The following is a 25252-nucleotide window of genomic DNA, read 5'->3' on the forward strand; positions in this document are numbered from 1 at the left end:
AAAAGATTTTAGCTTTGAAGGTGCCTAAGTTAATTCTTAAACTAACAAATTTTTGCCTTCTTAATTCTTTGCTTTATCCAGTTTATTCTAAATGACAGCTATTAAGAAATAGTTATTGTACTCAGGGATAGTTTTATATTCACATATAGTAGCATCTGAGGGGTCCTGTAAGTCCTATCTATCTATAAATATCTCTCCTTCAAGTACCCAAAGTTTTATGCCTTTATGTTTTTATGGTTATTTGGGATTAGAGCACCTTACAAATACATATGTACTTGAAAAATATATTTTAAGGCTTTAGTTAAAAAAAAAGAAATAGTTATTATTCACAAGTGATGATGAGGTATGCTTTTGAGGGGGGCACATAATTTAAAAAATAATGGTGTGCTTTTTCATAGTTGAACCCCAGGGGGAATGAGATCTCCTTTACCTGTCACATGGGGTTAATATGAGTATATAAAAGCTTCCAGGGGCGCCTGGGTGGCTCAGTTGGTTAAGCGACTGCCTTCGGCTCAGGTCATGATCCTGGAGTCCCTGGATCGAGTCCCACATCGGGCTCCCTGCTCTGCGGGGAGCCTGCTTCTCCCTCTGCCTCTGTCTCTCTCTCTCTCTCTGTCTCTCATGAATAAATAAATAAAATCTTTAAAAAAAATAAATAAATAAAAGCTTCCAATACAGTCTCTTTGTGGGACAGAATTAATGTGGTACAGCATGTGGGGTCTCTACTGGTTACATTTCATATATTACAAACCAGTATTTCTAATTTGATGACTTAGAAAAGAGCTTTACAAAAGCCTATTTTTTAATTGAAAAAAAAAAAAAAAACAAACAGCAAAACATTAGGTTTTGAAAGATAACCCCAGGGTCACTGGTAATGTTGGAGATATTGGTGATTTTTATTCAGAAAAATCCTGTACGATACTCTAGAACAGAAGGGTCTTGCCTTTAAGAGAACTCACCTGCCTAAGAAGGGGGTTATGTAATTTCGCTCCATTTCATTGATCAAAGGTAAGGTTTTCACTGAAGAAAAATTGAGAGGAATGTTCTAGGTAGCTACGTGCCCATTTGCCTACTGAGTTAGGCAGAGTTCAGCTTCAGAGAGTACTCAGTGAGTTCCTCCTTTGCAACAGGAATTGTGCTACATGTTTGTACAAAGAAGAAAGACATGTTTTCTTTGTCTTGAAGAGCTTTTATAAAGAGCAGAGGGGCTTTTAATAAACCTCCATTTTCAAAACTGTAGTATGAATAGAACATACTATCTAGTTATTTATTTTAGGCATCTTTATAGCATTGAACATCAGAGTAATCTAGAATGAAATGCTGTATTTTTTTCTGATAGAGATTTAAAACTATGTAGCACTTTAGCAATTGAAATAAGATATTGGTGCATATTTGAGATGAATGTTTTCCATTTCTGGAGCATTCTCTCCTTCTGTGGTGCAATGGAGTCCATGATTACTTCTGTACAGGAGCTGTGGTGGCACTCACAGGTCTGCTTCCTGGCTAGGTTGGATCGAAGAGCTGGCCTGCAGGTTGTATTTCATTTTTCCGTTTGGTAGGATGAAGTGCAGTTGTTTTGATGTTAGGTTTGATGGATTTGTTTGCCACTGCATTCATTAGCTTCACATCAAAAAACTGACAGGCTGTTAAATGAAACTTTGGCTTAGATTTTCAGCTTGACTGTTTGGAGACATTTGTGAAGATATTTTGTTTTTGTGTCGCCGCAGCCTCAAGCACTGTGATTGTCTCAAAGGGAAGAAAAGTTATTTACTGTACTGATTTTCTTGAGTAAAAAAGAACCATTGTCTTGGGAACAGTCATGTCTAGCCTACACCATCAGAAGTGGTGTATTTATGACCGTGTGTGCAGTGTGAGAGACTTATCCATGGCACGATAAATAATGTTATCTTCTTGGAAGGAAAGGTAGCAGCAGTTGGTGGCTCCAACGTGATACCTCTTATTTTGCATTAATTTTGTTTTAGGTGATAATCTATTAACATGATATGCCAGAAAGTTGAAAAATCACACTGCAGAGCCAGGAATGTTCCCTCATGAACTTCAGGAGCATTACTTCACAATATAATTTTAAAGCATTCTGACATTTGAATCCTTAAATGTTTGAACAAATTTAAAAAGATAGAATTTTGAAATTGATTTCCCTTTAATCTGGAGTGGATTTCAGTTATTAAATTGTCTTGCCTACAAGAGCTGTGGTATAGCTTCATTCCATTTTGTATTTTAATCCTTTCCTAGAGTTAGATTTCGTTATTCTTAAATCGGGTAGCACCCTTCCAAAAAAATCTTTAATCTTGGGCAGTCTTTTTTAAAACAATCAGGGATCATTTTAATGGTGAGTCCCTATGTTATATTTTAATATGTTTTAGATCACAGAATTTCTTCATTCTTAGAGCATGTGAAAGAAAGGAAATGTAGACTAACAGTTCCTGCGTTCTAATTTTGAGTGTCTGATGTGGCATATATAATATGAACTTTGGGAGCACAGAGATTTTATATTCTCATTTTCTCTTTTTACCTCTACTTTATTTCTATTTCCTGGGCGCCGGTGGTACAACATAGAGTACAAAATACCATGTGGAGAAACAAAATCATATGAAGTCATGTCTTTTGGAGCTTCTACTCTAACTGGGGAGTTAGTATTTATATACCTGGAAGAGGTATTAAGAAAGAAAATATTCATATTATGTCCTCATCTTATTCTGATAAAGTATAGAATTATGGGATTTAGAAAATCTGAGACTTCAGGTAGTGTAGTAGAAAGCCAGTTGATTAGTAAATATTGTGTCTGCAGGAGAGATATCTGGAACTCAAGTCCTCAGAGCTAGGGAGACTGATTTTATTTATTGCTAACTTAAATTTGCTGGGTTTTGGGATTTGAGTTACATGGTTTATGACACTGATGTTTAGTTGCTAAACTGAAATCAAGGTAATGTCTGTTTTTGAGGCTTTAGTTTAAGTCAGACCTTAAGAAAAAAGTAAGTTGGTGGGCGCCTGGGTGGCTCAGTTGGTTAAGCATCTGCCTTCAGCTCAGGTCATGATCTCAGGGTCCTGGGATCAAGTCCCCTCATCAGGCTTCCTGCTCAGCGGGGAGTCTGCTTCTCCCTCTGCCTCTCCACCCCGGCTTGTATGCTCGCTCTCTCTCACTCTCTCTCTCTCTTTCTCAAATAAATAAATAAAATCCTTGAAAAAAAAGGAAAAAGTAAATTGGCTTTTTTGAATAACTTACATATTCTACTGAGAAAAAATTAATTTGTTTTTAAGTTATTCTACTTTCATATAGTTCGATAGTAATGATTGCTGAGATTGTTTATGATATGCTGGGTCTTGTCCAGGGCACTTTATCCGTGTTACTTCATGCCATTTCTGTTATGGTGCCAGTTCAGAGATAATCTGATGTCTTCTGCCCTCTTCCACCGCCTTTCTCAAATGTGGGAGGAGGAGAAGAGGAATGATGTATAAAGTGAGGATGGTGCGGCTGGGATCAGAGGCAGAAGGTTGACTCCCCCAGTGTGCTATTTCCTTCTGGACTCATCTCCCTGGATATGGTGGATTAAATAGGTACCAGTCTACTACGTGATTGGTGGGATCACTTTCAAGATTCTTGAGGATTCAGAATGATCCTGTCTATTGTATAAGTTGTAGGGGGGAGTTTGCACCCTAACTGGGGAGTTAGAACAAAATCGAGGGCATACATACCTGTTCTTACGATTATGAAGGACCAAATTCTATTGCAGGACTTTTGAAACTTTGGGATTTTTTTTTAAACCATCTCTTTTACTTTGTCCATATTTATTCAGTGTTTATAATAGTAAATACATAGTAAAAAATTCTACAAAAGGCTCTGTCCCAGATAGGTGTTTGGAGAAGAGGGAAAGTTGGGATGTGTGTTCTAGCCAGTGGTGACCCAGAAAGGAGAGGAGTGGTAAGCATACCTGGGGATATTTGAGGGAAGTAGGCTGGCTAGCCTCTTGAAGGAGGAAGGGGATGATGGGAGAATCAGCTGGGCTTCGGGTACCGTACCCCCAGAGTTTATAGTAGCTTTCATTCTTTCCCATGTAGGGTTTCCTGCATCCCTGTATCCCCACCCAGCAGCTACCACTGACAAAACAAATAGTGGTTCATCTAGTAGGGTGTTGTTATCTCACTTGAGGGATTCAGAGATCACTTACACCCAGGCTTGGTGTGACTGCTCAGCAGCAGTGTTATGAGGTCCCCTGCTCTTCCTGTCCTTCTGTCCTACCGGCCTTAGTGGGAGGGTATTCACTAGTGCTTACTCTAGGCATGTTCTCTCCAAGGACAGGAAGGAAGGAGTACGAAGGTGGCTCACCCACCTTCCTCTGTTTGGGGGGAAAATCTTTCCTTGAAGTCCACCTGAAAACTTCCTTTTATATTCCATGGCCATCCATAACTGTAAAGAAGGCTGGGAAAGTAAATGGCAAGTCACTGGCATGTTTAGACCCTGCTTGTGCTGGGCCCTGTGCTGTGGTTAAAGAAGTAAATAAGACAGATGTGATCTCTGTCTCTTGGAGCTAAGAGTCTCCAGCAGTTGTTCTCAACCCTGTGGGGCTTTAAAAGTACAGACCCCAGGTCCCACCCAGACCAAGGATAATGATCTCTGGTAAGGGGATAAAAGTATTTGAATTTTAAAAATCCCCCTAGCTGAATCTGGTAGATGCTTTGGGTTGAAAACCACAGGTCTTTAGTGAATTAAATAGACCTTTGTTGTTTGGGTTGAGGTCCTCCAGCATCATATAATACATTTTTTCTACTAAAAGGCATTTTAGGGGGAGCCTGAGTGGCTCAGTCATTAAGTGTTTGCCTTCGGCTTGGGTCATAATCCCAGGGTCCTGGGATCGAGCCCCACATTGGGCTCCCTGTTCAGCGGGAAGCCTGCTTCTCCCTCTCCCACTCCACCTGCTTGTGTTCCCTCTCTCACTGTGTCTCTCTCTCTCTCAAACAAATAAACAAAATCTTAAAAAAAAGGCATTTTAGGTTTTAAACCATCAATGTAGAATCCATTTGTAAATTGGAGATGTGTAATAATTTTCAAGTATATTATTAATAGCCCTTTTTCTGTGAGAATTAATAGGTATTTTGGGCACATGTAGAATTGGGTGTTTCATGAATGTCCTGTGAGTATGCCCTTCAGCATTTTTAGAGGAAAGAAGAGAGTATATTGGAAAAGATCTCATAGAGGCGGATGAGTGTTAAAGGTAAGGGTACTATATATAGCTGTTTCTAAGGTTAACTATAAGAGCTTTTTGTCTAGTGTACTGGATTTGTAACTGTTTTGGGAATCCTTTTTTGTTTTTTTAATATTCCCTCTTAGTTTTTCTCCTGTTTTTTTTTTTTATTATGGAAAAATAGTATAAAATAAAGAAAACTCTTAATCTCTTATAATAATATAATTATATAATAGTATATTTGGGTTATCAAAGCTGAATATAAATTATCAAAGAGATAAATAGTCTTCTTATTTAAAATAATATGGAAACAACTTTATCCTACTCCCTCCTCCCATAATCCTGTATCTCCTTTAAGCTTATTTTTATTCTTACTACTGTCTGGCACACTGTGGATAACACCCTAATTTGTTTGTCTCCCTTGCAGTAGAATGAGAGATCTGTAAGAGTAGGGATTTAAAAAAATCATTAGTATCAAAAATATTAGTATCATTTTGTGTTTTCTACCCAGCACATAATAGATGCACAAGAAATAGTTTGTTGAATGATTAAATGACTTCTTGTCAAAGGCCATCTAGTTAAAAACATCAGAACCAGGATTCAAACATAGGAATCTTGCCTGTATTTTATTGTTTTCTTCTTATGTAAACAGTGTTCTCTTTTTTACATTTCAGCTAACATTCACTGACTGCTCTGTTACACAGAACACAATAATTACAAATTTCATGTATAAATTTATCACATTTAAAAATTTTCCTCTTGAGAACTTGTAGCTTTCCAGTCTGTATCTGAAACCTATTTTCACTACTTAACTCATCATATCAACTCAGATAGTAAAGCCTAAGATGTCATGGCAGAAAAGGAAATGGTTTGCAAAGTTTGGGGACAATGCAAGAAAATAAAAAACATGGACCATGTGAGTACAGTCAGTTCTCCCTCTACCACTGATAAGCTGATTTTCTTTGGGAGTATCACTCTGCCTTGCTGAGACTATTATGTTAAAATAAATAGTGGTTCTGTTCCTAACTTGATTCAAAAGCTGTGGTTAGACATATGATCACACATGAGCTAGGAGGCAGCCAATTTATCAATACTTTAGTATGACCAAAGAATAAATGATGAGGGGTAAAAGGAACACTATTTGTGGCTGTGGGGTTAGATTTGAATATAGGCACTGCTGCTTGCAAGTGATTGATCCTCTTGCTGGTGGTTTGATTTACTTGATAACTTTATGATTTGTTGCTGATTGTTTTCTCTTACATAGCGGCTATCTCAAAGGATCTGTGTAGTCTTTTGATAAAATGTGGTAACTTAAAGAAAAAGCTAGTTAGAGGAGTACTTGGGAAAAATTCTTCCAAGTGAGATCTGAACCCTTGGCTCAGCTACATACTGATTTTTCTTTCCTGGTGGATGAGCTAAGTGTGAATTAGGGCGACTTCTTCGTCTTCGTCTTCGTCGTCGTCTTCTTCTTTCTTCTTTCTTCTTTCTTCTTTCTTCTTTCTTCTTTCTTCTTTCTTCTTTCTTCTTTCTTCTTTCTTCTTTCTTCTTTCTTCTTTCTTCTTCTTCTTCTTCTTCTTCTTCTTCTTCTTCTTCTTCTTCTTCTTCTTCTTCTTCTTCTTCCTTTCTTCTTTCTTCTTCTTCTTTTCTTCTTTCTTCTTCTTCTTCTTCTTCTTCTTCTTCTTCTTCTTCTTCTTCTTCTTCTTCTTCTTCTTCTTCTTCTTCTTCTCCCTTCTCCTTTCTCCTTTCTCCTTTCTTCTTTCTTCTTTCTTCTAGATTTTATTTATTTGAGAGAGAGAGAGAGAAAGTGTGTGTGCGCCGGCGTGCGTGCACAAGTTGGGGGAGGGGCATAAGGAAAGGGAGAGAGACAAGCAGACTCCCCACTGAGCAAGGACACATGACTCAATCCCAGGACCCTTAGATCATGACCTGAGCCAAAGTTGGACACTTAACCAACTGAGCCACTCAGGGTCCCCACGAATTAGGACTTCTTAAATAAGGCATACCAACCAAAGTCATTATTCCCTTTCCTTTGAGATACCCTTCTCTGCTGATGCAACAAGCGTAATGTGCAGATGCCTGATTTGAAGCTTTGGTATAGGAGTCTTGCTTACTTGATCATTTGATAGGACCTTTTTGAATCAAAAGAAAGTTTTAATGGGATTTCACTGAGGTCAGTGGCTATAATTAAACTTTAATTTGTGGATCCATAATCTATCCTCCCTGTGCTCTGAGCGAGGTGATAGAACACACCTCTTTTTAGAACTGCTGGTCATAACTGTAGCCTGGAAATTCCCCACAAGGGCTGTATCCCTGAGAGCACTCACTGCCAGCGCCAGGGACCATACTCAGGTGGGAAGCTGAAAGTAATGAAGGTATGTTGCTGAACAAGGTTTTGATATTTAAATATCAAAGGGAATAAAGAATGGGTGATGAAACCCACAATTACTCTCTATTACTGTTTTAATAGTTCTACACCTTTGTAATTAGAAGAATCAGACTGTTAGCCAATTCAGAGAGGAAAGATGTCCCCAGGTAGGCAGACCCTGAAAAAGTCTCATATAATACAGAAGCCTAGTACCTAGTTCCCTCCCTCGTTTTAGCCATGCCTGTTATTTTTAATTTACTATAATTTTACCCCCTACAGGCTATGGCCGGTAATAGTTTTTGCCTCTTTCTAAAACAAGGAAGGCAAAACAAGAGTGTCTTCTGGACATTCTGGATTCTATGGAGGGATGATTTCCAACATGATAGCTTAGAGCACTAATTAATTCTTTGTGGCACTATCTACAAAATTTAGTGCTTACAGCTAATTCTTTCAGGCATTATTTTTTGTCTTTTATTTGTATTGATCAGTTTGCATTTTTCCATGTGCTGTCTTTAAGTGAGGACAGTATCAATACTTGTATGCCTTGTTGCTTCTTGAGTACAGTTTTTATGATGGTTTTATGTATCTCTTATTATTGTTTAATATTATGATTTTTATTATATTTGAGTGTGAGCAATGGATAAATGGTTAAGTAAGGGAAATTTCAACTTAGAGTTATAATGTCATTTAAGAATATGAAGAATTAAAAAAAACTGAAGGAACGAAATCTTAACATTGGGGAATTGTCTATTGTGTAATCATACATATCACTATTTTGGGGGACAGGGGATGAGGGTTGCATATGTACATATATTTCATTATTATTGCTATTATTTTGTAACCTTTTAGGAGAAGGCTAGAAAAACATTTTAAGGAAAAAAATTTAACATGTTAAGTTCCATGTGTAACATCAAAGTTAGTTTTATAAAATTAATTGTAACTTGCATCTCCTTTCAATACGCTTAATTAGAAATAAAGCTCAAGCAGTTATTGAGGCTCTATGCTCACATAGGATTGCTGAGTCCCACTCAAGGGAGTGACACAGGGTGTGAATGTGGTAGACCCTCTGGGGAGCAATATACTTTGTCTTGAATCTCTCTCAGGTTCTGTATATAACTGTGCAGAGTTTCCTTTTCCTCATGTAGAAGGGACACATTGTTGTGCAGTGGTAAGGGGTACAAGTTCAAGGGTTAGTTGGACTGATTGAAATTCACACTTTTCCTTTTACTTGCTGTGTGATTGGAGTGAGTACTTAACTAACCTGTACAAATCTCCCTTTTCTCATATGTAAAATGGAGATTATAGCCTCTTTATAGTTGTCATGAGAAGTAAATGCAATTAAATATGTAAGGAGCCTTGAAAAGTTGTGCCGAGTACTAGGTAGATAATGTGTGCATCTTTCTTCCAGAATTCCAGTTTGGGGAATTGACCTTGTCTCAGAGGTGGGTGTGACTGGCTAAGAGAAATCTGTTTCTTTTTCCAGTGATGATGGGTCAGTTCAGTGGGCCAGTTCCTGGCCCAACAGAAAGGAGGGTTGGGTTGGTGGAGACGGAGGAAAATGCCAGCTCGCCTACATGAGTGAGAGGCGAGCTGGCGTTGGGAGGCTCATCTCTCTAGGCAGGCACAAGGAAGCACTGAAGTCTGCAACCTGCAATCATAAGGGGACTGGGCCTAGCTTAAAGTCTATGCTTTGGACACCAGATTAGAGAGCTGAAACAGTTCTGTTTAAAATCAAAGTCTAGAGAAAGCAGGCCAAATGTTTTATTTTTCATAACTTTGTCAGAGATACAAGTGTTCATTGCTCCATCTCTGTGGTACTTCCTTCCTTAAAAGGAGTTTTGTTGGCAAATTTGAGTGCAGGTAAACAAAACCAACCCAATCACACAGACCTGTGTTAGAATTCTAGTTCTGTGTTGGGCTACTATGTAACCTGCCTCTGTGAGCCGCATTTTTCCTACTTGTAAGGAGGGCTTTAACCCTCCCCTTATCAGCCTGTGGTGAGGATGGCAGGGTAGCTGGTGCAGTCATCTAGCACCATGCCTGTCTCACTGAAAACATCTTTAAAAAGTGATCCATCATGGGTCATTTCTAAGTCAGGGAACTCCCTGATACTAATTTGGAGAAGGCTGGCAGAGTTCAGTCCTGAGGCGCTGAGAAACTGTGGCTGTTGGGATAGGATTTGCAGAATAAGTGCTAACAGCAGGATGAGCAGATGGATTGCTTTATATATTTCTACTGATTCCTCACATTCATTCACTCTTACTTTCTGCCAACACAAGGGCAGTATGAAAAGAAGTGACATCACCCAGCAGTGCTTGGGGTTCTGTGGGCCAGAGTGCTAAGGGGAGGTATATGGAGGGGCTGTTGCTTATATCTTCAAAAGCATACTGTAGCTCTTGGGCCCTGTGTTGAATCTGAAAAAACCATGTGTTGTAAATCCCTGGAAAGAAAACCATCATGGATATTAGAGATTCCTGCTAAGTTTGACTCTCATCACCCACACATGGCTTTCATATACTCCAGGTTTTTATTTGAGTTAAGATTCAGAAGTTAGGTAGTTTCCAGCAACTTTCTAAATTTTCATAACAGATATTTTTAGAAGGCCTAGTAATAATTCCAGTGATTCTTGGTAGAGTATTTCCAGTTTTGGGGAATGTATATTCTGGGTCATCCTGTAAGTATTAATTTTTTTAAAATTGGACTGTTCTGATGATTATTAGAATAGCATGAAAACCTATTACTTTGCAGGTAAATAAAACTGAAAAATTGTTCAAACAGTATTATTCAAAGTAATAGTGAAGGATTTCTTTTTCTCATTAGTAAAGATAAAAGGAAAATTTCCATTGCTCATGAGAATGTAGTTGCTAGAGTGGGCACTCTGCATTTCTGTTAGGTGGCAGTGTGATTGGTATAAGCATCCTAAAAAGCAGGTAGGTAGTATGTATCAATAGCCTTTGACATCTCCATGCCCTTGACCCATTCTTCCACTTCTAGGAAATAATCAGAAATGCAGGCAAAAGTTCATTGATGAAAGTGTTGTAGTACAATTTTGTCAGCAAAAATTGAATTATAACTAAAATGTCCAGTGATAAATGGGAATCATTGAGTATATTATGGTGATCCTTTTAATTTTACAGAAAATTATTTGAAAGGAAATCATTATAGCTCTTAATATTATTACCCAAATACTCATTGTTAAAATGTATAAAAATAAAAGAAAAAAGTGGGGCTCCGTTGTTGGGCATCTGCCTTTGGCTCAGGTCATGATCCCAGGATCCTGGGATCAAGCCCCGCATCGGGCTCCCTGCTCAGCGGGAAGCCTGCTTCTCCCTCTTCCACTACCCCCTGCTTGTGTTCCCTCTCTCGCTGTATCTCTCTCTGTCATATAAATAAAATCTTAAAAAAAAAAAAAGAAAAAATTAATATATGTCCATATATTAAAAAACAATTGAGTTCAGAAAAATATTTAACAACACCCTTTCCAATCCCTTCTCTAAAGTAAAGCCTGTGAATAACTTGCAAATCCCTTCAAGAATATAACTCTATATCTTCTTAAAAATCCACACAAAGTTGATTAATATTGTAAATATTGTTTTCTAATGTCTTTCCTTTTAATGTGTCTTTCATTATGCAAGTAAAACATTTTTAGAGTATAGACATTTATTAGGAAAATCTTCTGGCTTGTCCCCATAGAGTATGACAGGTGGTTTGTGGTAGAATTTTTTCCTGAAGGGCATCATAGAACTACAGTAGTGCATGAGAGTTCATTGCACAGATCTTGTTAACAAATCAGGACTTTGAACATGAATGCCTTAGTTCATTGCTCTATTTCATTCCCTTCATGCAGAGCAGATGGCTTGGTGGACCTGGTGCACTTGCACGTTTCCAGTCCTGTCTTTGTTGATGGGACCTGCTGGCACCTGCCATCTCCGTTTATTCCATCACAGTTCACACTGGAAGATAATTAATGCCATCATTGTTTTTGTTTTATCAAATAACAGCATTTTTAACTGTGTTCTCATATTTGAAGGATTGGATTGGTCATGTAAATTTTAATAAGTTTCTTTAGAATTGCATTTCTTTGGCCTCATAAGGGATTATCCCAGTGAATTTGGAATACATGATAGGAAAAAATAACTAAATGACTTTTGTCAACAGTTCTGTGATAATGGGAAATTGAAATAGGAATCACAGAGTGGGGATAAAACCCGGCCTGGTTTCTAAATACACACATAGGCAAGAAGGGCTACATAATGGGGAGCCTGGGTGGCTCATTCAATTAAGCATCTTCGGCTCAGGTCGTGATCCCAGGGTCTTGGGATGGAGCCCCCCATCGGGCTCCCTGCTCAGCAGAGAGCCTGCTTCTCCTTCTCCCTCTGCTGCTCCCCCTGCTTGTGTTCTCTCTCTGTCACATAAATAAATAAAAAAAATTTTTTTTAAAGGGCTACATAAAATAAAATAGCAACTGCAATAATCATAAAGGATACTCTAGATTTAAAACATGCACATGAAGTAAGACAATTAGGAAATTATTGCCCATTATTGCAAGAGAGCAGATGGTGCTTAAAATACCCGTTAATTTTATGTCATTCTTAAAATCAAACAACCAAAGAGCATATACCATCTATATTTAAAGCGTCTAATACAAACTTTTCTATTTTTGGGGTATGCTAGAGTTGAGCTGAAGAAGAACAAATGCAGCATTAATCTGCCAGTGAGGACACACACGGAGGCTGTCTTGGCAGGGGATTGAAGGAATAGATGAGGGAAAAGATTTCTAAGAAAGCAGTATTCCAAACCCCCCTAGCTCCTGTGTGAAACTCTTCTCTGTTACATATTTTCCCCCTAAATGTCTCTGGTAAGTTACTTGATGTTGAATGTTGAAAGTTCTGAAATGTCTAGATTATGTCTCTAAAATGACATTCATTTTGACATATGGTCATAAGTTTTAGAAAATGTATTTCATGCTTTAGTATTTCCCATTTGATTAGAAAGAATGTTGGAGAGGTTTTTTTGAGTTTTGGTGCTGCTTACACCCATGACCTTCATAATTAATGCTGAATCCTAAGCCCTAAAATGTTTAGTTTGAGTAAGCATGACCAAGATATCTTACTAGATAAACTGCTTTTCTTAGATTTGTGCATAGGTTTATACTACAGTGTAAATGTCAGTGGAATGCATCTTAGAAGGCATTTCTGTAGTATAGATTCTTTATGATCAGTTCATGGTACATTTTTGCCCAATTACTGTGCAGATGTATTTGCTGGTGCTGTTGAGATGAATGGCATCTGTGGAAAAGCTAAATCAGTCTCTGATTTATGCAGACACTCAGCGCGGGACTGAAAAACGTTGGTGCTGAGCACAGATTCTTGTTCAGTTCCTGTTATACTTTACTTTTTGTTCATGTTGGGGATCTTGCTAGTCAGATAGCATATGCAAACTGAAGAAAAGGAACTGGAAGTGCAGATCCATATTACTAAAAGTATCCAATCTGAATTGTGCAGTGGAGAATCTGAAGTCTGTACTCTACTGAGTAACTGATGTGGTTACTTATAAAGACAATTTGGACCGTGCAATTCACTGTGTTTCAAAGAAACATTCTGAGATTGGGAAGTTTATAAACCTAGATTTTTAATAGACACACGAAGAGTTTAATTTTATTAAACTTATATAATATTGTTTGTGTTTATTTCATTTTAAAAGAGCCTCTTCCTCCACTATGGCTCCCTTTATTTTATCCATTTACCTTCTGGAACTGATTGACACTATAGCAGATTGAATTAGATGTATTTTCTGAGACTTTATAATTATTCAGCTTCAAAGTAAATACATGGTCCTTCTTATTTATGGAAACTCCACAGGATAAAGCCAAACAGGCATACTATGGAAGGAATTTTTTTCAGTGAATATCATATGTCCAGCTCCCAGCTGCCTGTTGTCTCAATTACTCAGTAGGGTCTATGGACAAAGTGGTCCTCAGTGGGTAAATTAGGAGTTCTGAGCCTTCTGCTTCAGTGGGTTTGTCTTTGAAGCTAAGACAGAGAAAATGTTTCTCTGCCTGCTATTTATTCCCAGATGTAATAACTATGAAACCAAACCCATGCCAAACACAATGGTTTTGACTTGAGTCAAAAGCGGGGAAACCAAAGGGTGAGGAAACTACAGTTTTGGGGAAATAGAAATAGGACACAGAGGGAAATGGGCATTCAACAGAAAGTCAAGGCACAACCATAGGTTAAATATTCATTCATGCACTGAGCTATGCATTTAACAGAGTATGATAGACTTTTGGGACTGGCGGTTTGCAAGCGGGGAAAACTTATTAAAAATCATTTCAGTCTGCAGATCTGTAGTTTTACAAAGCATGTGTGTGGAGATGTGCAGACAGTAGAATATGTGCTTCAGTAAATTTAACAGGAAGGAACCTGATGACAGCTGTGGTGTTTGTGATTGTGCTGCTCATTAATAAACCTTCAGAGTAAATTTACAGCTAAGTGAAGGGAGGAAAAAGCTAGCCTATTTTATGCCATGTGTACTTATGGTTTAAGCCCACAGCAGAACTAATCATAGAATTGTATGGATTACTGAACACAAATGAGGAAGGTTGAACTTCAAGGAAATGTGCTATTTATAGTTATTTGTATTTTGAGTTGGGGATTTTAACTGTGGTATAAAGTAAGAGTCATATAAAGAGGAAAGATCAATGGAATACTGTATGGTTGTAAGTGGCTACATGCTCACTATTTTTGTGAGCTTTTGATGGTTCTTTAATGGAGGGTGAATATTTTTAAATGGTCAAAAGCATATGAATACATAATATTTTCCACAAATATATGGTGTGCATTTTCCCCTCTGTATAGGTTTAGCTTTTGGTTTTTATTTTATTTATTTTATTTTATTTTATTTTTTTAAAGATTTTATTTATTTATTCATGAGAGACAGAGAGAGAGAGAGAGGCAGAGGGAGAAGCAGGCTCCCAAGGAGCAGGGAGCCCGATGCGGGACTCGATCCCAGGACCCTGGGATCATGACCTGAGCCGAAGGCAGACGCTTAACCATCTGAGCCACCCAGGCGCCCCTAGCTTTTGGTTTTTAATGATTTCTCTTTGAGTCACTGAAAAATTACCTATTTTTATATAGTTATTGTTTAAAGTTGTAGACTCACGTGAGTTTTAATATCAAGTTGCTTCTAAATGTTAGTTTGCCAAACATAAAAACTACACTGCATGGTATTTGTTTATATGATATGTGTGTTTATTTCATGGAGACAGTATGAGATTTATGATAAAGGTCAGGAATCCTAGAAAGCATTCTTGAAGCCGGTTAAACAAGGACACTTACAGCACTCTCCTTATTTCACTGGTGTGAAAATATTGTTACTAACAGTAGAGGATGGACTAGATTTTTAGAACATCTCTGTTGTATAGCTGTTAAAAATAGTGGGTTAAATTATATGTACTGATGTGACAAAGATCTTCAAAATATATTGTAAAGTAAAAATCAAGGTGATAAGTATCTTGTATAGTGTGATGCAATCTTTTTTAAAAACTATCTTAAAAAGATGTAAATAGAAAAACAAATGGAAGGATACAAATGGTTAATTATGATGGCCTATAGCCACTGGAATGAATTTGAGGTGTATAATGCGGGGATGCTCACCTTTTATGCACTTCTATTGTTGGAATTCTTTTTTTATAAGGCTGTTTTTATGTATTGTTCTGTGCTATTTCTAAAATCTAATAAAATTATCTTTATTGTCTTCAATAGTGTTTATGTAGAGAGGTCTAAACTAATGTCTAGATGTGTCTTATAGGCACATGGTAGAGATGTTCTGAAATTTATCTACTTTAGGATATTTAGTTTGTAACTAAAATTTCACTGTAGGGGAGGGTGATAAATACGTGTCTGTACATGCTTATAGTACTTTTAAGGCCTTTAAAACTTTATCCTGCAGTTCCTAATTGATCTCTAAGGTAATATTAATCATTGATTCTAAATCAACAGCATTGATATAAATTATTTAAAAAATTGCTGAAAGAATGAAAATGGAAATTTGCTTTGAAACTATTTGCAGATTGAATGTAATGTTCTGTATTTGTTGTAGTAAAAGAGCCTGAAATTGTATATTGGCTCTTGCTAAGACATGTACAATGTGTGTGTTTATCATTCCCATATAATCAAAACTCACTATTAGACTCTGTAAATTGTATCATGGGCCGTGGTGCTTAAATATTAATGTATTTCATTACTTTTGTTCTCAGATTCATGGACAGTGTGTATCATTAACCAGCAGAGGGCAGTGTCTCTTCACAAATTTTTTTCCTGCAAAGTCTTGACAAGAGTGGGTTTCCCTAATAGCATTTGACCTAATTTGACATATGGAGATGTTAGAGATATTCATTGATTATAAATTTGTAATTGATATGTTTCATGTGGAATAGAAGGTGATAAAAATGAATATAACTTAGTGTAGTAAGGGATATTTGTGCTATTATTTATAATTCTTCTAGATTAGTTGTTTCTTAAAAGAAATGTTCATTTTATGTGTAGGAAGTGTGTGCATTTAGCCTAAAATATCATCAAATCGAAGTGCTTTTCTTTGTGAAATGAATTTATAATGCGCCCACGTCGGTTGCAAGTTGTTCGTGGGTTTGGCCCCTGCATGTTGTATAGTGCAGCTGCTGTGCAGAGGAGCAGTGTGTGCTCACTCACACAGCACAAAAATGAAATAAAATTCACTGGGGGAGACTTACAAGCTGACAAGTAGCAGTGTGTGCAAGACTCTCCTAAGTCTCACGTCTTCCACGGTGAGGTGGCTTGAATGGGGTGTAGCTGGGAAAGGGCTTCAGTGGAAGGACCCAACCTAGACCCCGTCATGTCATGCTCCTCTTATTTAAAAGGAAAAGGGGGCAGAACACATCCATGAGCCTCCTGGGTGAGGAAGTAGTCTTTTTAGAAATGGGAGCTTCTACCAAACATTTAGGGACAGATATTCTCTTGAGATAACTCAGACCTGCTGAGCTTGCTCTTTGCTAAGCTTTTGGAAGGTGACGGTAAAGAGCTTAGTTGGGGACATTAAGTGGCATTAACTTGTGAAGAGAAGACATTTAATTTAGACTGCTTGAGCTTGAGCTGGGTTGGTCATTTATAGGTAGTATCCTTTTAGGCAAGATTTCTTTAAGTTGGTATAATACTACTACATTATAGGTTTAGTTGTAAGGACAGGTGATTATTGTTAGTTACTGAAATAGTGACTCCTACATGTCATGTAATCAATGCTTCTCTCTCTCAAGAAGTGTTGACATTTATTAAACTTTTAAAATCAATTTGAGGTCCCCATCATGTGAAATTGTGCTGCAGCAGCACATCAGTGCATTCCTGCATTTTGCTTCTCTGGTGTGCCCCAGGTACTAGTTGTAAGCCAAGACTCTTTGTTCCATGATGACACTTCTGGGGCAGATCTGATAGCCTGTCATTATTGGGCAGCTTCCACTGACGTACATGCCAGCCACGGTACTAACTGTCCTTCAGAGTAGAACTGTGGGGGTACCCAGTGGGGGAGTGCATTCTTAGCATCTTGGTTCAGAGGGACTTTAAATAGGTCAAGATATTTATTCTTTGGTTTTCATTTGGGCTGTGTCCAGAGCATACTAAAGGACTGTAGTTCTGGAATAAATTTTCATTGAGTCAGTCATACAAGAGACACAAACTGTACTACTGGGAGAAAAGTTCAAATGCTGAGACAACTGTTCTAAAATATCCCTTGTTTTGTTCTTTTTGTTTTTTTAAATTGACCTCCTTTGTAAAATAAAGCAAGAATATGAGACATTTCGAAAATGTAAAAAGCTACTTGAACATATTTGAAAGTAAAAAATATAATTCTTTAATTTGCTGGGTATGTACACGCAAAGGAAAAGAGTTTGCTCTTCCACTGACCCGAGCTTTGCATTTGTGGAAGGGGCTGTCCTTAATTCTGTGGCTGTGGCTAAGAGAGCAGATATACATATGCAGATGCAGGAAGAGGGGACTGAGAGCTGCGAAGATCAGCACTTGCTCTCTCTACTGTAGCCCAGAAAGGCTTGAGAGTTCCAGGAAGTTCTTTACTCCTGCAGCTCCTTAATCTGGCCATGTGGTAACTCTCTGATCTAGCACATGCACTGGCACTGATGTGTATCGGGGATAGAAATTTTATTTTACAAACTCAAGTTATTCAGTAATGGCCGTGAAAAATGACCAAAGATGGAAATGGATCTTTGCCACTGTCAGCTGTTTCAAAGATTTCTTCTATTAAATGCTGTACCCCAAACTATAGAGTGCTCTTCAATTTTTATATAAAAAATAAAATACCTTAAATATATACAATTTTAATTAAAAAATATAAACATGTAAATAAAATGAGGTAAAAGACCTTGGAAAATTATATAAGATGAAATAGCAATGTAAATTGGAATAGAAAAGACAGCCTTTGAAATAAAATAAAAATCATTTCAGAAAAAAATAAAAAAATTAAAACTCAGGGGTGCCTGGCTGGCTCAGTCGGTAGAGCATGCTACTCTTGCTCTTGGGGTTTTAAGTTTGAGCTCCATGTCAGATGTAGAGATTACTTAAAAATAAAATCTTAAAAAAATTAAAACTCAAAAGTATGCTTTCATTTGTATTTTTCATATAGCAGTAAATCATTTAATGAAGCAAGTAGCTAAATATGTGCTTACATTTTAAAAGCTTCATTATTTTAGGGTGTGTTTGACAGAGCAAAAGAGGGTGAACATGGATGGCAGGTAGGAGGAAATAAATTGAGATTTCTGTCATGTCAAAACAAAATTTTATATGGCTGAAATATTTCATGTTAAACATATTGAAAGAAAATGTAGGAGAATATTTATTTGATCCTTGGGTTGAGGAGGACTTTCCAAGCGGGATCCATTGGTGGATACCATGAAGGAAAAGACAGATTTGAATGGCATTTTGAAAAATTGCAAACTAAATAAACAACTACTGTATATATACCACTTGCATTACAGGAGAGATGGGGTTAATATTAAGCTGTAGTTGTACTACTTAAACGACTTAAGCTGTAGTTGTAATTAATTCCTAAATGTTACTTAATAACAAATTAATTGAAAACATATTTAGTCAAATATTGATATAATTTGGGGGCAGAATGTAAAATTTAAAGGATATTTAAAATAAAACTGGATATTTTAAGGAAATTTGTCATGTCTGAGATGCTGGTTGGTGTTTACTTTTAGATGCTATGGGGCTATCAGTGTTTCTTTGCCATTAGGTGTATACTTTAGTGGTTAGGTTTGAGAAGCAATGCCACTCGAATATATAAAAGAACCTCTGTGGGTGCCTCGGTGGCTCAGTCAGTTAAGTGTTATTAGACTCTTGGTTTGGCTCAGGTCCTGATCTCAGGGCAGTGGGATCGGCCCCTCATAGGGCTCTGTGCTGAGCACGGAGTCTATTTTGAGACTTTCCCTCCCCTTTTGCATCTGTCTGCCTTCCCCTCTGCTCCTCACTGCTCCCCCAACGTGTCACGTGCTCTCTCTCTAAAATAAATAAATAAATAAACAAATAAATAAATAAATAAACAAAATCTTTAAAAAAGAAAAGAACTGCTCAATTTTTTAAAAAGATTCATTTATTTTAGAGAGAGTGAGAGAGAGAGAGCACAAGGGGGAGGGGCAGAAGAAGAGGAAGAGAGGAACCCAAGCTGACTCCACCCTTAGCACGAGCTGGAGGTGGGGTTGGGGTTTGATCCCACGACCCTGAGATCAGGACCTGAGCCAAACCAAAAGTCAGATGCTCAACCAACTGTGCCACCGAGGCACCCCCAAGAACCTCTCAATCTTAATTTATTAATAATTATCATAGCTAAAACTCAGTAAGCCTTTACTTTGTGTCAGGTATAAAACTTTACTTACACATATTCATCCAATTTTTACAACTGTTGTGTAAGAGAGGTAGTATTACTACCCCCATCTTATAGAGGAGAAATATGAGGTGCAGCTGAGGGTCAGTCCACATTTAAAGTAGAAAAATTGGGGGCGCCAGCATGGCCCAGTCAGTTGGGGCTCCCACTTGGGTCATGATCAGGGGTTGTGGGATCACGCCCCATGTGGGGCCCCGCGGGGAGGGCGGGGGAGAGGTGGAGCCTGCTTGGGATTCTCTCTCTGCCCCTCCTGTGCGCCCTAGCACACCTGCGTGCATGTTCTCTCTCCCTCTATCTCTCAAAAAAAAACAAAAGAGAAACAAAAACAAAACAAAAAGCTGGGTAAAAGGCAATTCATCAAAGAAAAATATAGTAGCTAATAATCACATAACCTTAATCTAATTGTATTAGTAGTCCTAGAAATGCAAAAAGGTGAGTGTTGTTTCTCACCTCTCACTGGCAAAGGAGACAAATGAAAACATCCAGTGTTGTTAATGCCTATGCAAATTAATACAAACTTACAAGATGCCCAGGCCGTCAGCCTTGGAAATAAGTGTGTCCTGTGACCCTGTACTCCACATCTGGGAATATGTCCTGTGGAAAAAGAGAAAGTTGCACCAGGATGTACTTATTTGGATAGTCCTTATAGTGTTGATTATGAAACTGAAAAAATGGTAGTAAGTAAATGTCCAACACTGAGTGATGGTTGAATAATTTATGGTACATCCATCCATGATGTGCTGATCAGTGTGAAAAATGACGTGGGTGTGTAATTATTGATAGACTGGCGCTTATAATATACTGCCAAGGATTAAAAGCAGATTACAAAATAAGATATTTTCCTTTTTATATGTGAAAGTACATATGCATTGGTGCCTGGGTGGCTCAGTTGCTTATGTGTCTGGCTCTTGATCTTAGCATGGGTCTTGATCTCAGGGTCATGAGTTCAAGCCCCACGTTGGGCTCTGTGCTGGGCATGGAGGCTACTTAAAAAAAAAAAAAAAAAAGAAAGTACGCATGTATTATAAATTATAGAAGAGTATTCATTAAATTTTAGCATCATCATCTTTGAGGGGATTGCAATTTTATTATTATATTTGTACAGCAACTGAGTATTACATGTGCAATTAAAAATGAAAAGTTTATTTTTAAAAAGAAGTGTCTCATTGTATTTTTCATGTAGTTATAGATTTCAAAGTACTGAATTTACTTAAAATTAAGTGTAGATCTACTGGTGAAGTGCTTTTAGAATGGAGGCAAAAACACAAGAGCAGTAGCTTAGGAAAATATCCAAGATGAAGAATTTGATAGATCAGGGTATACATAATTGGCTAGATTTGAGGCTTTGGGTAAATTACTTGTTTTCAGCTTCAAAGAGGAGTGTAAATATCAATAATCCCTGAGTGCATATAACTGTATCTAATATTTATAGTGATGACTGTGGGCTGTTAAGTTAATGATTTTGATGTATTGCATATCCTGATTAAAAAGTAAACAAGTATATTAGGGAATGTTAGAAATAATAGTGTCAAATAGTTGAAATTCATGCCTACCCTCCTCATTGTACATTTTACTTCCTACCTGTGCTAGATAAATCAGGCATGTTTAATAATGTTCGCAATTGTATACAAATGTTCATATTTCAAGCAAAAGCAGGGATTTGACAAATCTCCTGGATCTCTAAAATAATTTATTATATCTGGAATCTTAATTAAATTTTTTGTTGTTGTGGAGCTTTTTTTTTTTTTTTTAGATATTTGAAAGGTGTATTTATGAATCTACATGACCTAGGGCTAAGGACAGTTGCACCTCCTGGACACTACCCCTGGAGAGAGGAAACCTCAACCCAATCCAACCCCCTCCCCAGCTCTGAGCTCTTAGGTGATGTGACTCTTCTTCAGTGCCTCTCCCCAGCTTTTGTCTGGGGCTCTGGCTGGGTCCGGTTCCTAGGTTAAAAGTCTGTGAATGAATAAGGTGGGAACCTGGTTCTGAAATTCCTTGCCAGCCGATCTTTCTTTTTTCAAGGTTTTCCCCAGGAAGTTGGGACAGAATGGGCAGGTGAAAGGTGACCTGTGGGAATAGGTTTTCTCAAGGTGCAGACAGAGCAGGGAGGGCCCTGCACAGTGCTTTCCTGTGACCTGTCAGCCTTATTCCTCCCCCTGCCATCCCTCACTTCTTTATAGCCCTTTTCTGGGAATTCTGTTGCCCCTTCCCCGTTTGATGAATAGTGTGTACTGCAGGGCTCAGCTATGGCAGGCAGCATTCTTGACCCCTCATGTGCAGGTTAGCAGGCCTCCTATTTGTCTTCTGGGGTTATTCTGCAGGTTACATAAGAACAGGTAGTGCTTGTGTTCCTTGCAGTGCCCTGTAAGCTGCTGTTCTCTGAGGCAGAGTTATAGGAGCCCACACAGTCCTGGAATTTGATGTAGGAAAGACATTAGGGTTTGAAGCCAATGGCCAAGAAAGAATTCTCGAGATGTCTTTGGTGCAAAAAGCTGGTTTTATTAAAGTACGGGGACAGACTTGTGGGCAGAAAGAGCTGCACCAGCGTTATAAGGAGTGGCCTATTATATACTTTCAAGTTGGGAGGGGGTTAGGGAGAGCATAAATCTCTAAGGAATTTTGGAAGCAATGTTTCCAGGACCTTGAGGGGGCTAGCTATTGTTGGGAAAAGGTCATTTATTACCGTCTAATAAAACCTTAGTACTGAGACCCTTCAGATGTATATCGGTGAGCCATATGCTTGAGGGATGATTGCCAACATGTATTTTGGGGGGGTTTAGAGATAAAGGAAATTTCTAAAGGAATTTTTATATGTTAAAGTAGACTTACAGGATCCTGGGGGTCGGGCTAAGGTTGCTGTTTGAGTCCTAGAAGAATGTCACTCTGTTTCAAGGACTTGTCAGTGGGCTCTAGGTAGTAAGGAAATTTAATAATTTTTCTTCTGCCTTTGTTTCCCACATCATTATTCACTGCAGAAGGAACACAGATACTTTGGCGAAGCACAACAGATCAGAATAGAAATGCACTTTAATGTATGTGAATGGAGTAGGTTGAAGGTGCAGAAAATCTGTGTATAAGATTGGTCCCTTTACTATCTGAAGGGTATTATGCTTGGGCATAACCTTATCAGTGGTGTATAATGAGAGACTGAATGTATATTCACAGCTTTGTGTGCTAACTAATTTTTGCTTTGCAGAATTCCAAAGACATTTCTGCTTAGGGGAGGAGGTGTTTCTTTCCCCCATTAACTTGATTCTAACCAGGATAACATGTAGTAGTACCTTCTGAACTGCTAGTTGCCCTCAGAGGTACGTTGTGTATTCCCTGTGAGTTGCAGTAGGATTTTTACCTTTCTTTTTGTACTAATTTTGATATAGAAATAAGAAGGAAAGAATACATTTTCTTACCAATATTTCTACTGTTGATGTTTTAAGAATTATGAAGTTCTGTTCTTGGCGTTTTTTCATATGATAGCTTTTCTATTTGTTGCAAACCAGTGGATATTTTCAGTATATTGAGAAATTTAACAAAACAATAAAATGAAACAATAAAAGCAAACACAATACTGGCTATTTCAGTCCTTCCTTTGAAAAGAAATGGAATGTGAAGATTGAAATGTTTGAGATAGAACCTTAGTTCAGTTACCGACAGTTTCACTTCTCTCTCTCTATTTGATTCCTCTTCCTTCCTTCCTTCCTTCCTTCCTTCCTTCCTTCCTTCCTTCCTTCCTTCCTTCCTTCCTCTTTTCCCTTCCCTTCCCTTCCCTTCCCTTCCCTTCCCTTCCCTTCCCTTCCCTTCCTTTCTTTCTTTCAAGCACGCTGGTAAGCAGAGGGAGAAAGAGAGAGAGAATCTCAAGTGGACCCTGTGCTGAGCTCAGAGCCTGTCACGGGGCTTAATCTCATGACCCTGAGATCATGACCTGAGCCAAAATCAAGAGTCAGATGCTCAACTGACCAAGCCATCCAGGTGCCCCACTTCTCTGTTTTCAAATAAACAAAAGATCAGCACTCATACTAGGAAAAGTAAATGTTCAGATTTCTTAGTAGGTAATACAGTTTGATTGTAGTCTTTTAGAGTTAGCTGCCCAGAGATATGAATTGAAAAATAAAAATTCTTGCATGAAAATGTTTCCCTAGTATTAAAATTTAAATGCAAGCAAATTGGTTTAAAACTTTGAAAAAACCCCAACTGTTTAGGTAGTATTCTTAAAGCCTATGGTGAAACACACACATTTTTTTTTTTGTAATGTAATGCAACATTTATGGAATCTAATGCACTATCTTAGGCTCAAGTTTACAAAATGGATTTTTATGAAGTATATTCTTTTTCAGTCCATGCTTTGTGCCTGCTGGGGATGAATACATCTTGTATTCAAAGTGCTTTCCAGTGGGATTGGTAGAGGCAGCTCTTTAGCTGTTATTTGGCACCTCCTCTTGAAGGTGTGGGTCAGTGGACTTCATCTTCCCTCATGGCTAGGCAGAGGCTTCTTTGGGGGTGCTACAACCTGTCTGCTTGCCTGTCTGCCTGTCTTCCTTTTTTCTTTTCTTCCTTTCCTTTCCTTTCCTTTCCTTCCTTCCTTCTTCTTTTTTTTTTTTTTTAAAGATTTTATTTATTCATTTGAGACACAGAGATAGAGAGAGAGAATGAGCAGGGGGAGAGCAGAGGGAGATGGAGAAGCAGGCTTCCCCACAGAGCAGGGAGCCCGATGTGGGGCTCGATCCCAGGACCCTGGGATCATGACCTGAGCCTAAGGCAGACGCTTAACCATCTGAGCCACCCAGGCACCCCCCTTCTTCTTCTTCTTCTTTTTTTTTTAAGATTTTATTTATTTGACAGAGAGAGAGAGCACAAGCAGCAGGAGCAGCAGAGGCAGAGGGAGAAGCAGGCTCCCCGCTAAGCAGGGAACCCTATGTGGGCTCGATCCCAGGACCCTGGGATCATGACTTGAGCTGGGGGCAGACGCTTAACCGACTGAGCCACCCAGGTGCCTCCCTTTCCTTCCTTCTTATCAGTGAAGCTAACACTTGGGAAAAATTAGGCAACTTTTATGATAACATATATAAGCAGAATTGAAAATTCCCAGATGAAAATTCATAAGGTTACTATTAAAAACAAACAGCTGTATTTGACATCCCTTGAGGCCAGCCGATGTCAATTTTGTGCAGTTTTAATTGAAACATATTACTTGTTAAGTGTAGAGAAAAAAGATAGCATGATACTTGTGTACAGGTAATAAATTAAAGGTCAGAATGCTAAGAACTCTTTCAACCACACTTTCTCCTATTCTGTTTGAATTTTGTTACATTGTCTTTATTTGCAGTTGCAGTCCGCCTATGAACATGTATTAGGGTTTTTACATCTTCATGAGGAGGTTAGGGGATTGCATGATAAAAGGGATAGGAAACAAAAGAAATTGACCTTCCTTTGAAGCAATCATATTCAGTGTATTCTTTTAGCTACTGCCATGATGAAGAATTGGAGATGTTTGCCACTTTGAGGTTGGGGGTTAAATTCTCTTTCAATTCAAAAGCGATAGAAAATGATTGTTATAGTCTAGTAATTAAGAAGTCATTGTCCTCATTTTACTTGACATTTTTAATGCTCTTTCATTGCCAAGATTTGATTGTTTTTAACTCTTTTACAGATTTACTTATTTTAGAGAGAGCATGTGCGAGCGAGCATGTGAGTGGGGGGAGGGGCATAGGGAGAGAACCTTTAAGCAGACTCCCCGCTGAGTGCAGAGCCCCAAGAG

The 25252-nt window shown here is 38.2% G+C and overlaps 1 protein-coding gene across 16 annotated transcripts in view; it reads left to right on the top strand.

Annotated features, from left to right (window-relative positions):
• Nucleotides 1-25252, top strand: part of KDM4C (lysine demethylase 4C) — a 459829-nt gene that overhangs the window by 140031 nt on the left and 294546 nt on the right. Inside the window, exon 9 of one of the 16 annotated variants that reach the window (XM_045882410.3) lies at nucleotides 15827-22555. The exons of the other annotated variants lie outside the window; for them this stretch is intronic. Coding sequence (XP_045738366.1) covers nucleotides 15827-15901 — 75 coding nt within the window. The 3' untranslated portion in view covers nucleotides 15902-22555. Of the gene's footprint in view, nucleotides 1-15826; nucleotides 22556-25252 lie in introns of those variants that run through there. 16 annotated transcript variants of the gene reach the window in all.

Source organism: Mirounga angustirostris, unplaced genomic scaffold, assembly GCF_029215605.1.
Source record: "Mirounga angustirostris isolate CCGP_5_RB_7025 unplaced genomic scaffold, mMirAng1.0.hap1 SCAF_15, whole genome shotgun sequence".
Taxonomy (NCBI): Eukaryota; Metazoa; Chordata; class Mammalia; order Carnivora; family Phocidae; genus Mirounga; species Mirounga angustirostris.